Here is a 15,723-nt window from a genome sequence, read left to right on the forward strand (position 1 = left end):
GAGGGGCAAACTGGTACAGGTCATAAATGGAGGTCAAAACTTCCACGTTGAACAGCAGTGAGATTGGGCCTGAGAGTGACCACTGTGTTCCCAGTTTGGGCAAAATAGGGAGACCTAGTCTCAAACACCACTTCAAAAAGAAAAAAAAGGAACAACCAAAAAATGAACCAGAATACTCAATTATTAACAAGGTGAATCCAATAAATCTGGAAAAAAAATCACTCCCATCAGTCTATAATATTGGCTGAGTAAATAATAGAATTTACCACCAGATGGCAGCAAAAACCAGTTTAAAAACATCTCATCATTCTAAGTAGACTGAGCAGGGCAAGGTCCTGGAAATTACCTTCATCATTTTTGACATGATCAAGACAACTGTATTTAACTCAGAATTGGTTTTAATCACTGGGAGGAGAACTCAAATACTCTTTTAAAACAGAAGTGAGAAAATCCAAGAGTAGGACTTTAGTACGAGGAAAGCTGTCAGGAGAGATTAACAAGAGGCATTTATAGCCTTGATGGGCAATTTTTCTGGAAATTTTCTAGGCGTCCAACCATGAAAAATCAAATATTTCTTCGTCCTATGAACATATTATGACATAGATTATAGATTATAGAGTATTAGGGCTGGAGGGGACCTTAGAGATCATCTTTCTACCAATTCCTTTATCTTACAGATGAATAAAGCTACAGTGGAGACAATACTTGATTTGGAGCCACAAGACCTGGGTTTGAATCCTGACTCTCAGGATTGGTGTGAATGGCCAAGTGACTTCAATTGGCTTTTTGTTGTTGTTGAGTTGCTTCACTTGTGTCTGACTCTTCATGACTCCATGTGGGGTTTTCTTGGCAAAGATACTGTAGTGGTTTGCATTTCCTTCTCCAACTCATTTTAGCTATGCGGAAACTGAGGCAGGCAGGATCAAGTGACTTGCCCAGGGTCACAAAGCTAGTAAGTATTTGAGGTCAGTTCTGAACTCAGATAGATTAGTCTTCCTGACTCCAGGCCCAGCACTCTGTGCATTATGGCATCACCTAGCTGTCCTGTCATTAGGCTCCTAAGATTTCTTCCACCTTTGAATGTTTGAAATCACAAAATAGAGGTTCCAAGAAGAGGAATAGTCTATAGTGGGTCACCCAGCAAGTTCTAAGGGCAGCTAGGACATTAGATGGGGTCAGGATCTGGAGAGAGAAGGCCTAGGTTGGAAACCTTCTTCTGCTACTTACTGTCTATGTGTCCTTGTGACTGAAATGAGTCAGTCAACAAGCATTGTATTAAGTGCTGAGGACATAAAGAGATAGCTGGGTGGGACAATGGATAGAGTGCCAGGTCCAGAGTCAAGCTCATTTTCCTGAGTTCAAATCAAGCCTCCAACACTTACTAAGTGTGTGATCTGGGGCAAGTCACTTAACCCTGTCTGCCTCAGTTTCCTCATCTGTAAAATGAGCTAGAGAAGGAAATGGCAAACCACTCCAGCATCTTTGCCAAGAGAACTCCAAAACAGAGTCATGAAAAGTTGGACATGACTGAAATAGACAAAACAGCAACAAAAATAATATATATTCTTTATATAATACAAAGAAAAGCAAAAAACCAGTCCCTGGTTCAAGAAGCTCAGTCTAATAAGCGACTTCGTCTTTCTGGGCATTCATTTTCTCCTCTATAAAATGAGGAATTAATAAAATAAAATAAAATGAGGGACATAATAAGATCTCTAAGGTTTCTTCCAGCTTTCAGCCTAGGATCCTATGATCCTTTTGACACGTTGCCAGTTTTCTTAGTTTTAACTTGAAACTGTTCGTGTTACTGGACTCAATTTCTCTAGTATCTCTAGAGAATGATTTCTAGTCCTGGGAATGCAAACAATCGAGGCCCCTACAATTATCTTAATGTGCATTTATAAAAGGTCACTAGAAAGACACCAGAGGATCTGAATTCAAATCCTGCCACAGGCATGTGCTTAGCTGTGTGACTCTATTTAAGTCACCTCATTTCTCACTCAGTTTCTGAATCTGTAAGATGAAAATAATAACATCCATCCAAGCAAGTACTTATTGGTGGTGCACCTTCCGAAAGGTCTCTGCTTTGATTATGGAACATTTTCATTAGGGTGATAATATCATAGTGACATAATGTGGTATACCTAATAGTGGTATAATTCTCAAAGTTTCCTCCCTTCTCTTTCTTTTTCTCTTTCTTTCTTCCTTCCTCCTTTCCCCTCTCTTCCTTCCTCTCGCTCCCCTCTTTCTTTCTTTCTTTTTCTCTCTTTTCTTCCTTCCTTCCTTCCTCCTCCCCCCTCTCTATCAGAAATTAAAATTCAGAGAAGTTGTGACTTTCCCAGGGTTGGAACCATTACCTAAGTTAGAGAGAGTGGGGCTTTGCCCTAATCAAGACAAATTAGTGGTTACCAAACTGGCCTGAAGCCATGAGGAGAGTGGTACAAGGCTGTACCTGGGAGGGTTAGAACTGTCCACACTTCTTTTCAGGTCCTATAGCAAATTTAGTTCAATGAACTCCCATTCCCATGCCTTATAGCATTTAGGGAAAATGGAGTCAGCCATCAGTTCTTGCCAAGAACCTGCTGAAGCTCTGATGTCTTGGGGGATGCCTACCTAAGCTGAGTGTGGTGTGGTCCACAATTGTTAACTCCTTGTAGGGAATAGGGTTGGCTGGGGGAAGTAGAGAGGGAGTACATGGTTGCCTGCAAATAGGACACTCTATGTGGCCTTGACTTTGTGCCTAGCCCTGGCCCACCCAAGATATTCCCCAAGTGGGAGTCAGTATGGGGCCAAGGGGTCAAGACTGGAGGATACTGATCAGATGGAGGTGAGTAAGAAATGAATTCCCAGCATGGGCATTTCTGATATCCGGGAGACTGACAGGAAAAGTGAAGGATTTTTTATTCACTGTAAATTCTCCATTTGGAGGGTCCTGATCCTTTCCCCATGGCCTGGAGGGAGACAACCAGACAATTTCCTGAATCTAAACTTCACAGAAAAATTCCCTTAATTAAAGGATTTGTTCTGTAAAAGTTGGGCTCAGTCAGAAGGCTGTATTCAAGAACTTAGAAGGTCACAGGTTGCCTCAAGGCCACAGGCTCCCTACTTCTGGTCTAGGAGAAAGTATAAACTCTTCAACTTCACCTTTAAAGCTGATCAAAATCTTCTAGTCTCCCTTCCTGGACGTACTATATATTACCCTTCTTCAGGCCCTCTGATTCCCAGTCAAATTGGCCTGATCATTGTTCCCTGGAGGTGAAATCACCTGTCCTTTCTCTGTGACTTTTTACCAGCTGTTGCCCAGGCGTGGAATTTATGCCTTCCTCACTTCCATCTCTTAGAATCCCCTGTTGCTTTCAAATGTCAGGCTATGTCCCATGACCTACAAGAGGCCTCCCTGATCCCCTAGTATTAATATTATTATAATATTATATATTGTAATATAATATTAATATTCTCCCCTTACTCAAATAATCATGCCTGTCCTTACCTATGTCTATGCTGTATCTCCCTAGTACAATGGAAGCAACCCTGAGGGCAGGGATCATGCATGTGCCTAGTGCTGTGCCTTGAAAAATAGATGCTCCATAAAGGCTTGTTGGATTGGGGAGCACTGGGAGCTACCAGAGCCCTGGTGGTGGAGTGAGCTGGAGTGGGAGATTCTCTGTCTCCCCCATCCCTAAAAAAGGTCACCTTTCATCTTATCTCTTGTTTCAGTCACATCTTTGCCTGAGGTCACAAGAAGCAAAACTAGTTTGACCTTGGTCTGTTTACTCTACATGTGGCATCCTTTCCACCAGTCAGAAAGGAGTACAAAGTCCTCCCCCTCTCCCCTTGCACGTGTCCAGAAAGCACTCCTCACACATTTCCTCTCTTAGAGTCTTTTGCTTTCTTCAAAGCTCAGTTTAAGGGCTATCTCTTACTTGAAGCCTTTCCTGATTTCCCTGGTTACTTGTGCTTCTCTGTGAAATGGCCTTGTATATGCTTATATAGGTACTAGCTGGCTCTTTCATTGCGTACAGACTTCTTGAAGGGAGGACCTTTTTCTTTTTCATCTTTGTATCCTTAGTGCCCAGGACAAAGTCTGGCACACAGTAGGTGCTTTGTAAATGCGGTTGATTGATTGCACATGTGTTGACTTTTTTTTTCAAGTTACCAGTACCTATAATCTTTGGGGGCTTGAATTGTTCTCCACCCTTTACTTACATCAGACTTCAGTGATCTAGAATTCCCTCCACATGGGCATGTTTATCAACAAAGATTGTGACTATTCCGTAACTTAGTGGATGGTGTTTGAGAGCTGCTGTGGCCAAAAAATTCCTCCCTTCCTCCCCCACCCCATACCCAGCCTGAAAGTGAACCTCTCTGAACGTAATTTGGCCAGTCTTTAAAGCAAAGATCATGCAGTTCATCACCAAGCCCCTACGTAAAACTTTTCCTGCTTGATGAAATCTTTTAGTTTGAGCTGTGCTGGTGTGACTTCCAAGAATCTGCGGTCATCCTCACACCATGTCAGACACCCATTGTCCTCAAGGAACTTGTATTTTACTGAGGGAGACAACATGCACATATAGAAGTATAAATCAAATGCTGTATGTGTATAATAAATACAAGGTTATTTGTCATGGAACCTGAATTTTTTGGAGAAGTCAGACCTGCAATTCAGAGATTTCATAATTCAAAAGTTCTGCTTCCTCAGAGCTGTCCCTAGTGGGGCCTTATACTCTGTGTCTGGCTCGGCTTCCCTCTAACTTATTACTGCTATTATTAAAAATAAGAATTAACTTCACTGCTTAATGATCTCCTCCCACTCATGTTTATTGCTCAAGGATTTTAAAATAGTAATGAGAATATTGATTTGGGTACTGTGGGTATTTCCTTCTCTTTTCTGTAACCAAAATCATTTGCGCTTTCTAGGCCTCAGTTTCCTTAACTGAAAAATGAGAAGTTGGACTATTTGGCCTCAAAGGACCGTTCTCTCCCTAAGTTTATGATCCTACATTCCTAAAGAGACAATATAGTACAATGAAAAATTTAGTCATTTTTCAGTGGTGTCTGACTTTTCATGACTCCATTTGGGTTTTTCTTGGCCAAGATCCTGGAATGGTTTGTCATTTCCTTCTCCCTGTCATTTTACAGATGAGGAGACTGAGGCAAACAGGGTTAAGTGACTTGCTTAGGGTCACATAGCCAGTAAATGTTTGCAGCTAGATTTGAACTCAGGAGGATGAATCTTCCTGACTCCAAGCCCAGTGTTCTGTACACTATGGTATCACCTACCCATCCCATGCACTAACCAAAGGCTTAGAATCTGGGTAAAAATTCTGCCTTTGAGGAATTCTACCTTGGACTTTGGGCAAGTCATTTAATATCTAGTGGCTTCAGTTTTCTCACCTGTAAAATGAGAGGATTGGACAAGACAGTTTCTGAGGTCCCTTCCATCTCTAGACCTATTGGCTTAGGAAGCTGACCTTGACCTTCCCTCTCTTTTTGCAAATTACATCCTCAATTTCAACTTCATAGGACCAGGAGAATTAGGAGCAAAGTGAACTGAATCCAACATATAAATGGAGTTTTAGATTTAGAATCAGAGGATCTGGGTTTGAATCCCAACTCTGACAATGATCACCTGTGAACAAGTCAACGACTCAACCTCTGTTTCCTCATCTGTAAAACAGGGAATGGGGATAGAAAAGCTTAGAATGCAAAATCTCCAAATTGCAGCTCTGACTTTTGCTTCTCTTCCCCCCAAATTCAGATTTCATGACATGTGCCCTCCCCCAAATTCCTTTGTATTTATTATATATATGCAAATATTTGATTTATACATAAACACACACATATATATCCCAAGGGCAAACTTCCTGAGAGCAGGAACTATTTCATTTCCATCTTTGCATTCTTAGCTCCTAGCACAGTCCCAGGTCCAAAGTAGGGGTTTAAAATTTTAATGGTTTAATTTTAATGATTAAAATTTTAATGATTTAATGTTGATTGATTAATTGACTGGAAGGACAAAGACTCATAAGGTCAAGTCCCTGGCTAATGATTTTAATGGCACATTTTAACATTCACACATTATATAAATTTATTTGGAAAATACTGGCAAGTGGGTATCTTTGATTCCTTCCTTTCCCATGTTCCCTGTAGTCAAGCAGTCTCTTAGGCTTTCCTAACCTTTCTTTGTAATATTACTCACATCTGTTACTGTTGCCACTTTGTTTATTAAATTAGTCATTACCTCTCACCTGAACTGGTATTTGCTGTTTTATTCTAGAATTCTCTTTTGGATCTCCAGCCCTGCTCACACTCTAGGATTTCTGTTTTGGACCCGATGGTATCTTTCTTTCCCTTTGCTCATCTGAATTCTACCCAGGTTTCTAAGCCAAATTAAAATCTCAGGTCCTAAAATTGGGACACTAATTTTGACCGTTTTGGAGAGCAATCTGTAATTATGCCCAACGAGTTATAAATTGCATATATGCTTTGACCCAGCAATAGCACAATTAGGTCTGTTTCCCAAGGTGACTAGGAAAAAAGGAAAAGAACCTATATGATCGAAAATATTTATAGCAGCTCTCTTTATGGTGGCAAAGAACTGGAAATTGAGGGGATACCCATCAACTGGGGAATGACTGAATAAGCTGTGGTATATGATTGTGATGGGATAATATTGTGCTGTAAAAAATGATGATTTTAGAAAAATATGGAAAGGCTTGCTTGAAATAATGAAGAGTGAAATGAGCAGAGCCAAGAGAACACTGTACACAGCAAAAGCAATGTTGCTGGAAGGGTAAATGGGAATGACTTAAGTTATTCTGAGTTAGATGAATATTCAAATCAACCACAAAGGATCTATCAAAGAAGACGGTGTCTACCTCCAGAGAAAGAACTGATATATGGAATTACGTATTGTATAGTTTCACAAATATATGTATATATATGTGTATGTATATACACATATATATACATATATTTGTCTGTGGTCTTTTCTAGTGTGGGATTTGGAGGGAAAGAGCTTGGAACTCAAATGTAACCCCCAAAATAAAATAAAAAAATTTAAAAAATCTCAGCTCCTTCCTTTCTACTTCATCTTACCATGATTTCTTCACTCTCTGAACTCCTATCCTAATTTGTGTTTGCACCATTCACCTTGCCAGTCTAATCCACTCTGACCACCATCACCACAAAATGTGCTGACAAGTTCCTCCTCTCAAGTAGCACATAATTTAACAGAGGGAATAAGACATGTCCATGAGGAGGATGGCACCATGAGGTAGAATGTGTTAAGTTCAAGGGAGAGAGAGGTCCAAGCAAAAATGTTATGAGAACTCTCAAGAAGCAGGAAATTGTTTTCAGCAGGGAGGATCTAGGAAAGATCCATGGAGGAGGTGGCAGCATATTCTAAGCATGTGGTAACTGTGTCATCAAAGGCATGGAGTCAGTAGAAAGCTACCTGAGAATTGGTGTTGAGATATCTAGTTTGGTGGGGGCACAGAGTTATGTAATACGAGATCAGGCTGGAAAGATAGTCTGGGAATGACAAAGCAGAGAGTCTCGAATGCCAGAAGAGGCAGTTGACTTAATTCAGTGACAGACAATGGAAGAACAATGTATGTCGCCTTGTGTTGTTAATTTTTCATATATATATAATGACTTCCTCAACCTTTAACTCCATGGGCATTGGAATTTCTAATACTGCATTATCCCTCTTCTTGTGTCTCTCACTGCAAGACTTTTGTGGATTCGTTGTATTAGATACTGACTGTCCCTTGATGAAGGAAAAGGATGGTGTCCAAGCATACACAGTGCAGAATGGAGCCAGTTATTGAGTATATTCTAGGCACAATTTTATATGAATGATTGGAAGCTTTACCTCACTAAACAGCTTTCTCAGTTTACTTTCTATAGATAAACATAACTATACACTTGTCTAGTCTGGGCCAGGGGAGGCTTTGGAGATCTTAATCTTACCTTTTCTCCCATGGGTCTCCAATATGTGACTGTGATGAGTGCATACAGTGAAATTCAACAGCAGCAAGGATTTCCAGAAAACTGATGTTTCTGTCAATACCAACCATTTCTCAATGAATTGCTGAATGATGATAGAAGCGAAGCTATCCCTTCAGGTACTATTCTGGAAAGCCACCATTGGACTTTCTGAGGTATGACAAAACCAGGCATTCATCTTAGTAACAAAAACTTATTTTTATTTTTATACAGAAAGTCAGGTATTCCAACAAGTTTCTTTACATTTCCTGGACCTTAAAAAAACTTACACACAACATTTTAGACGAGGTACAATGGGAACAGAATGAGAAAGGGAGTCACCTTTTAAAAAGTTAAAAATGTATGTCTCATACTCAATTCACATTAAGCGATTTACATATTTGTGACGGCTTGTTTTGTCTATGTACAAATGGTACATTGTCACTGACCTATCTTCAGAGCACTCTGAAGTGTAATGTCAAATTACACTAAGTTTTCATGGCAACTTTTAAAACTTTCCCCCCCAGTGTTTGCATGTGACTAGAAAGTGCTTTTTTATTATACAATTTTTACATCACAATTAGGGATGCAGAACTCTACATTTGTTTAATATTTTATATGGAACACAGAAAGCCAGGGCCTTCAGTTTCACTGTAGACAAAGTACAGGGGTGTCCCCCTTTATGTAGCAGATGTTTTCTTGGAGAGTTGTATGTAGATAGAGACTTTGCAATTGGATATTATAAATGAACAAGTGGGGTAGGTTATTTAAAGGAAACTTGTGATGTTGAATTCTTCTGTGGCTCGAAGAATCACCCTGTAATTTATTGATTTGGTAAGTGATCATGTTTTGTAAAGTGAGTTTTTTTGAAATGGTGTAACGCAGTAATAATGGGTTGGATACCATGATAATAGCAGAACTAAGAAACACTTGGAAAACATACCACTCAGCAAACTACTCAGCATAGACTTCATTGATAAACGGTAAGAGGAAAGGAACTTCATTTGTCCCACTTCTCATATCCTACTCTATCTAGGTTTACTTCAATAACAAACAGAATGACTAAATTTAGTAAGCTTCACTGGATTATTAAATTATGGTTTGGTTGATTTACTCTCATGTAGAGGCTATGGATAAAAGAGTGCTATCTGTATGAGTCTATACTTTCAAGCCCTTATAAAATGCATGGTAACTATAAGCTGATTATTTCAGCATGTACATTTTAACTTGTGTTAATGAGATTCTCAGGGAATCAGTTATGTCTTTATTAACACTTTTCTTTGTTGTTATTGTTGGGATTGGATGGTGTGTGTATATGTGTGTGTGTGTGCGTGCGTGTGTGTGTGTGTGTGAATGTAGGCTTCTAGGGAGAGGGGCAACAAATTGTTAAAAATAACCACTTAAATAGCCAATCTTGATACTGGAGAACAGGTAAAGAAACATCCTTCTATCCTCACAGTTTGGGGACCAGGGGGAGAGAATTAGAGGTGTGGAATGTTGCCTTTCCTATTAGACACAATTATAATGTCACTTGTTTTTGCCCAATTTTTTCTTTTGTTGTTGTTAAAAAGGAAAGTTCTATTGGGGTCAAATTCTGGAATATGTATAAAAAGGAGCATCGAACATTCAAAGAAAAAACCTGTTTAGTTTGTAACTACTTCTAAATGTGAAACAACCAATAAAAATGCTTGAATGCTTTGAATCCCAACTTAGTAAAAACAGAAAGGCAACTTATTCCTAATAAGCTTCTTTGATGTTATATATGTATATTTTCATTGATTCCTAAAGCTATTAAATTAAGTGTATCGTTTACTATCTTTTAGAAATAGATCTGGTTGGTTAGAATCTTTTAAACAAACGAAGAAGAGTGCCATTAGGTTAGGTTAATACAGCATATGAGCCTTGGATGTTATGTGGAAAAGAAAATCAGAGAGTTTTAGATACCTACTTATAAAGTATATTAATTTCTTATGCACGTACTAGGAAGAAATAGAAAAGTATTTAAGAGCAGCCTATATATTACATGTGAGCATTCAAGGTGGAAATGTGATTTCTATATTTTTCAGAGTTCCTTGTTGCTGTTGCCTGAAGACAGAGATGTCTAGGTTGCTTGGGAACCTAGGCTGTTCACCAATTGTATTTTCTGTCATATACAACTCGGCAGAGTATATGTCAAAAACGTTTTCTCAATATAGTTAAGTTTTACAGACAGATTAAACAACACAGATATTGTAAAAAGTGAGAAGCTTTACATATGTTAATAACCAAGTACTTATAACTAATTACACAGTGAAATAAATGAAGGTCAGAGGTGTAAAAGTCATGTTTCCTATATGATGAAAACATTCAGATTTGTTTAATATGATGCTTCCTTAATAAATGATACTTGGTCAGTCTCTTGGCTATTGAGATAGGAATAGTTTAGAACTGACTGCCTCTATAATGTTGAAAGTTTAAAGCTTTTTGTTTTTTTTTAGTTTAATTAAAAAAAGGACAATTTACAAACCTCTTCAATACATATATATATTTTACATGTTAATCTAGCAACAACTACATTCCCCTGGTTTTTAAAATGTTTCCCAAATGTGACTTCTCATGCACTTCTGAAGATCTTATTCAATGACAGTTTCTAATGAGCTGGTGTTTAATCCAAGATTGCATCTCTCTCTCTCTCTCTCTCTCTCTCTCTCTCTCTCTCTCTCTCTCTCTCTCTCTCTCTCTCTCTCTCTTCCCTCCCTCCCCTCAGGAATCCCTTCCATGTTTGTTGATCCAGATATAGAAGGAAGTTCTTGACAGTTGGGTGTTCCACACTTGTCCACATTCATCTCTTTCTTCGGTCCTCTTCTAAGCTTCTTTGCATTGGATGTTGATGTATAAAAGCTGTTACTTGTGTTGTTTTGTGCTCATTCTAGAGAGTATTGGCTTAGCAGAACTGGATAAAACAAAGAGGAGAGACAGGTCATTTTCTGCCAGGAAGGATGATTTTTTTTCCTGTATTAGGTATTCAGCATAAAAAAGTCACCACAGCAGATGGGTTAAAATGCACGGTGTCTCCCTTATCTAAAGGAGATTTAAAAAAATAGTAAAGCCTGAAAAAAAAAGAGACTGAGAAGTTTTTATGCCCCACTTAGAAATTTTGGAGCCAACTGTCCAAGGGTCTCAGATTATGGCAAGGCATGCTCTCCCAGATCTCATTGATATTCCAACCTAAGATGCATAGATCTATGTGCTCTTTGTTCTTGGCTAAAATTGGACACCAATTTTTAAAATTTTTAATTTTTTTTCAGTTTGCAAGCTTTCCATTTCCTTCCCCCAAAGAACAACAAAACTCTTATAACAAATATGCATGATCAAACAAATCTAATTCCATACTGACCACAGAGCACCAATTTGATCATGGTATGTTTTACCTCTTGGCCATCTTTCCCTCTTGGAGCAGAAGGGACTTTACCTTTCCCAAGCAAGTATGGAAGTGGGGTCTGGGACTAGATAAGGCCACATGTAGCATGGTCAACCTGTTGATTTAGGCCAGCTTCACAGACTGATGTATAATCAAATCAGCCAAGTTAAACACAGTCCATCTATGGGAATGCGCAAAACAGCTTCCTGAGGAGCTGGGAGTAGGAGTGATAGTACTGGTCTGGGAGTCAATACACAGGCTCAAGTCTTGCTCATATCACTGAAACTCACTTGATGTCTTTGGGCTTTATTTTTCTGATCTGTGAAACAAAGGGAGTAGATCAGAATGGCAAAAAATATTTAGTGGGATTGTTTTAAGACACCTCATCTCCTGACTCAGGGTGTTTTCACTGGCTGTACCTTATGCATTCATGGAAAGCCTGCCTCCAGGCTTCCTTCAAGTCCCAGCTAAAATTTCACCCTCTAAAGCAGGGGTGGGGAACCTGTGGCCTTGAGGTCACAAATCGAACTGTTTTGTAAAGTCTGGATTCAAAGAGCTGCAGCTGAGGATCTAGGGGGCCACAAGTGACCTTGAGACCTCAGGTTCCCCACCCCTGTTCTAAAAGAAGCCTTTTCTAATCCCATTTAATTCTGGCGTCTTCCCTCTGTTGATTATTTCCAGTTTCATGTCACCCTGCTTTCTGTAATTTCTGCGTGTGTGTTTGTGACTTCGTTGCCGAAGAAGACCATGCCATCGGAGAAATGATGACATGACTTGCACTTGACTTTGTTTTGAGTGAGGGAGGGCTGTGCAGGTCACCAGCCTCACTTCTCCTCCAGAGCCATCTGAATCCAGTGACCAGATATTCATCAGGATGACTGGAGATGACCCAGAATGAGGCAATTGGGGTTAAGTGACTTGCCCAAGGTCACACAACTAGTGAGTGTCAAGTGTCACTGGATTCAGATGGCTCTGGAGGAGAAGTGAGGCTGGTGACCTGCACAGCCCTCCCTCACTCAAAACAAAGTCAAGTGTAAGTCATGTCATCATTTCTCCGATGGCATGGGCTTCTTCGGCAATGAAGGACGAACACACACACATTTCCAGTTTATCTTGTGTCTAACTTCTTTCTACATGGTTGTTTACATCTGTCTTCTTCTTTAGACAGTGAGCTCCTGGAGAGCGGGGACTGTCTTCTGGCCTTTTTTGTGTTTTCAGTACTTAGCACAGTGCTGGGCACATGACTGGCACTTCACAAGTGTGGATTGACTGACTGATTATTCCCAGTATTTGCAGCTGTGGAGTTCTAACACTCAGATAGGACACTCCCATTTCCCAGATTCTAGTTAATGCTCAGCCTTTGGCCTCTCAGCCCTGTTTTCTCCTGTCTCCCGTCTGTTGGAGTCACAGTTAGGATCATAGATTTAGAGCAGAAAGGGCTCAATCATCACTTAGATCCAGGCTTCTTAATCCTGTTTGTATCTCTGACACTTTTGTTGGTCTGGGGAAACCTATAGATCCCTTGTCAAAGCTATGTTTCTAAATGTATGTAGGATGACAAAGGAAACCAATTATACTGATAAGATATATGTGTGTGTGTGTGTATGTGTATGTGTTTATGTATGTGTGTATATATGTGTATACACATATAAATGAAAAGTTCATCAACTCCAGGTTAAGAACCTCTGGTAGAACAACCTCTTAATTTTACATATAAGCACTTAGACCTAGAGAGATCAAATGATTTGTTACAAGTTACACAGGTAAAAAGTAATATTTGAAACCAGGCTCTTGGACTTCAAATTCCTTCCTTCCCCCACTCTTCCCCATTGCTTTCTACTTCCAGTACTGCAGTACGCCTGTTGACTACATATTCAATGTCTTACAGCCTAGGTTTTTACAACCTGGCTCCACCAGGCAGATGGGGTACCCTGCTTGCAATCAGAATATAGCAAAAATTGATTAATAAACAAATGAATGAATTAGATGAATGAATGAATAAATAAATGGAAAGTTTTTTTAAGGTGATGCTCCTTCTACAGCAGCCTCTCTCACCCTTCTCTCTCTCTCTGCTGGGCTGAAGAAGGCTCTGGAATTGTTTTCTTACAAGTGTGTTTTTTCATCACTGGGCCCTCTGAAGCTGAGCAAACTCCAAGGAAACAATAGGAACCCTGTCTAGTCCTAATCATTTCCCTACTTCAAAATTGGATGATGCTTTCTGAATGGGTGGCTAGGGAAGTACTGGGGAAATTGAGCCTCATTTATCCTATTTGTCTGCCAGCTGTTTTACAAATACACAGAAAAAAAAAATCGCACACAGTCTGATTTTAATGGACTTCTCTCAGTCAGATTGTTCACAACTAGCCTAACTGCTCCCTGAACCAAGTGAAGATAATTGGAATATGATGATGTCATAATGATGATTAGACTCTAATGGTTTCCTTAAGTTGCTTCATGTAGGCAGAACCCCTACAAGAGAATGCCTTTTTACGCTAAGCGGTACAGGATCCTGAACAAATGCTGGGTTCTTATATTGTGCTGGTGTGGCCTTAAACAAAGGGTGGTCTAGCCTTCCCTCTTCCCCCAGCCCCAAGCTCATGTCTACAGAATTCCAAGCTTGGTTTGTATGAGCAACCCTAGAATACTCAGCCTCGGAGATAGCACGGAACGCACTCTGCATGCCGCAAAGCACTGTTTCAGCACTGGCTTTTATTATTGTTACTATTATCATCTTAAGAAGTTTTACCCAAAGCCACAGAAGAAGCTGATTATGGGTATGTCTGATTTATCCACAGTGTATCACACTTACAAAGAACTATAGGAAGGGAATGGGGAGGAAAAAAAAAACAAACCAAAGGGGAATACAAGAGAGAGAACAGGGACAGCAAATGATTATACCTTAGGAATTTGGATGACTTGAGTTTAACGCAGAGAAAGAAGAAGGAAGTTTGTCCTTCCTCTTTTTTTTGATATTGTAAAATACATTTACAACTGACCATGTAGGAAAAAACCAAAACTTATTTTTGCTATTGTGTGCTGATGTCCAGGAATATAGAATCTAATCTTTTTTTCCTTTTCCAAGGAACATGTTTCTTGCAATTGTTAATGGTTACATGCACACAGGAGAATCATGCATGAAAATATCCATGTAACTCTTGGAGTATACAAGAATAAGTAAAGCAGTCAATATGGCCACTTTGTGGCCTTCAGTAATTACATAGCTGGTCTTAGGACACTGGCTATACACAAGTCACACCCTGGAAGAAGAAAGGGATGTCTCTGACTTGAATGAGAACAAGGGTATTTGGCTTATGAATCTTCTTGAGAAGAGTGTCCAGAGGTATGGAACATGTGGCCTCAAGGCCACATGTGATCCTCTAGGTGCTCAAGTGTGGCCCTTTGTCTTTGGATTCAGACAGCACTTGAGGACCTAGAGGACCACATGTGGCCTTGAGGCTGTAGGTTGCCCACCCCTGGCACTCTAGGCCTTTGTGCTGATTAGAGAACCTCTCTGCAGGTTAGAGATTAAGAAAGGTCTCCCTCCTTTAGAAAGAGCTGCTGGGCCACACTCTAACAGCCCTCTCTAAAGTCTCTTAGTCATAATAACACCTTACCTTTGGTTAACTCTCTGCAGTTACAAAGAACTTTCATGTTCCAAAGTACTTTCAAGTGGTAGCTCCTGACCCATGAGGCAGGTTCCCAGTAGATCAAGGACAGATGTCCGGGTTGGAGGCAACATCTCCCCCTCTTCCCAACTCTGGAAGAGAGGCAGTGTTGGAAGACCAGTAATTGAGGGCAGCTAGGTAGCACAGTGGATAGAGTGATGGACATGGAGACTGGGAAACTCATCTTCCTGAATTCAAATCTGACCTCAGACACATACTAGCTGTATGACCCTGGGAAAGTCACTTAATCCTGTTTGCGTCAGTTTCCCCATCTGTAAAATGAGCTGGAGAAGAAAATGGCAAACCACTCCAAACCACTTGCCAAGAAAACCCCAGATGGGGTCATGAAGAATTAGACATGCCTGAAAGATGCCTGAACAGTAGCGGCCACAATGGACCAGTAATCAAGGAGACCGGGGGTTTGAGTCCTGCCTCAGATACTTACTAGCTGTGTGACTCCTGACAAGTCATTTACCGTCTCTGAGCCAGACTTTCTTCTCCATTTCTTGGTTTTTGTTTTCTTGCCAGAGAGCTACCCACATGCTTTAGTTACTTATCCATTGTCTTCACAATAACAACAGGGATGCCTAATTTAGTATCCTCCTTCTGGCAAGTCAATAAACTTGCATAATTGGAAGGTGTGCTTTTATTGCTTAAAATATGATAAAC

The 15,723-nt window shown here is 40.0% G+C and overlaps 1 protein-coding gene across 1 annotated transcript in view; it reads right to left on the reverse strand.

The window, feature by feature from the left end:
* Positions 1-10,723: 10,723 nt before the first annotated feature.
* LHFPL3 (LHFPL tetraspan subfamily member 3) overlaps positions 10,724-15,723 on the reverse strand; it is a 705,585-nt gene continuing 700,585 nt past the window's right edge. Inside the window, exon 3 of the mRNA XM_072653128.1 lies at positions 10,724-10,921. Within this exon, the coding sequence (XP_072509229.1) occupies positions 10,893-10,921 (29 nt within the window). The 3' untranslated portion in view covers positions 10,724-10,892. The remainder of the gene's footprint in view (positions 10,922-15,723) is intronic.

Source organism: Notamacropus eugenii, chromosome 3 (assembly GCF_028372415.1).
Source record: "Notamacropus eugenii isolate mMacEug1 chromosome 3, mMacEug1.pri_v2, whole genome shotgun sequence".
Taxonomy (NCBI): domain Eukaryota; kingdom Metazoa; phylum Chordata; class Mammalia; order Diprotodontia; family Macropodidae; genus Notamacropus; species Notamacropus eugenii.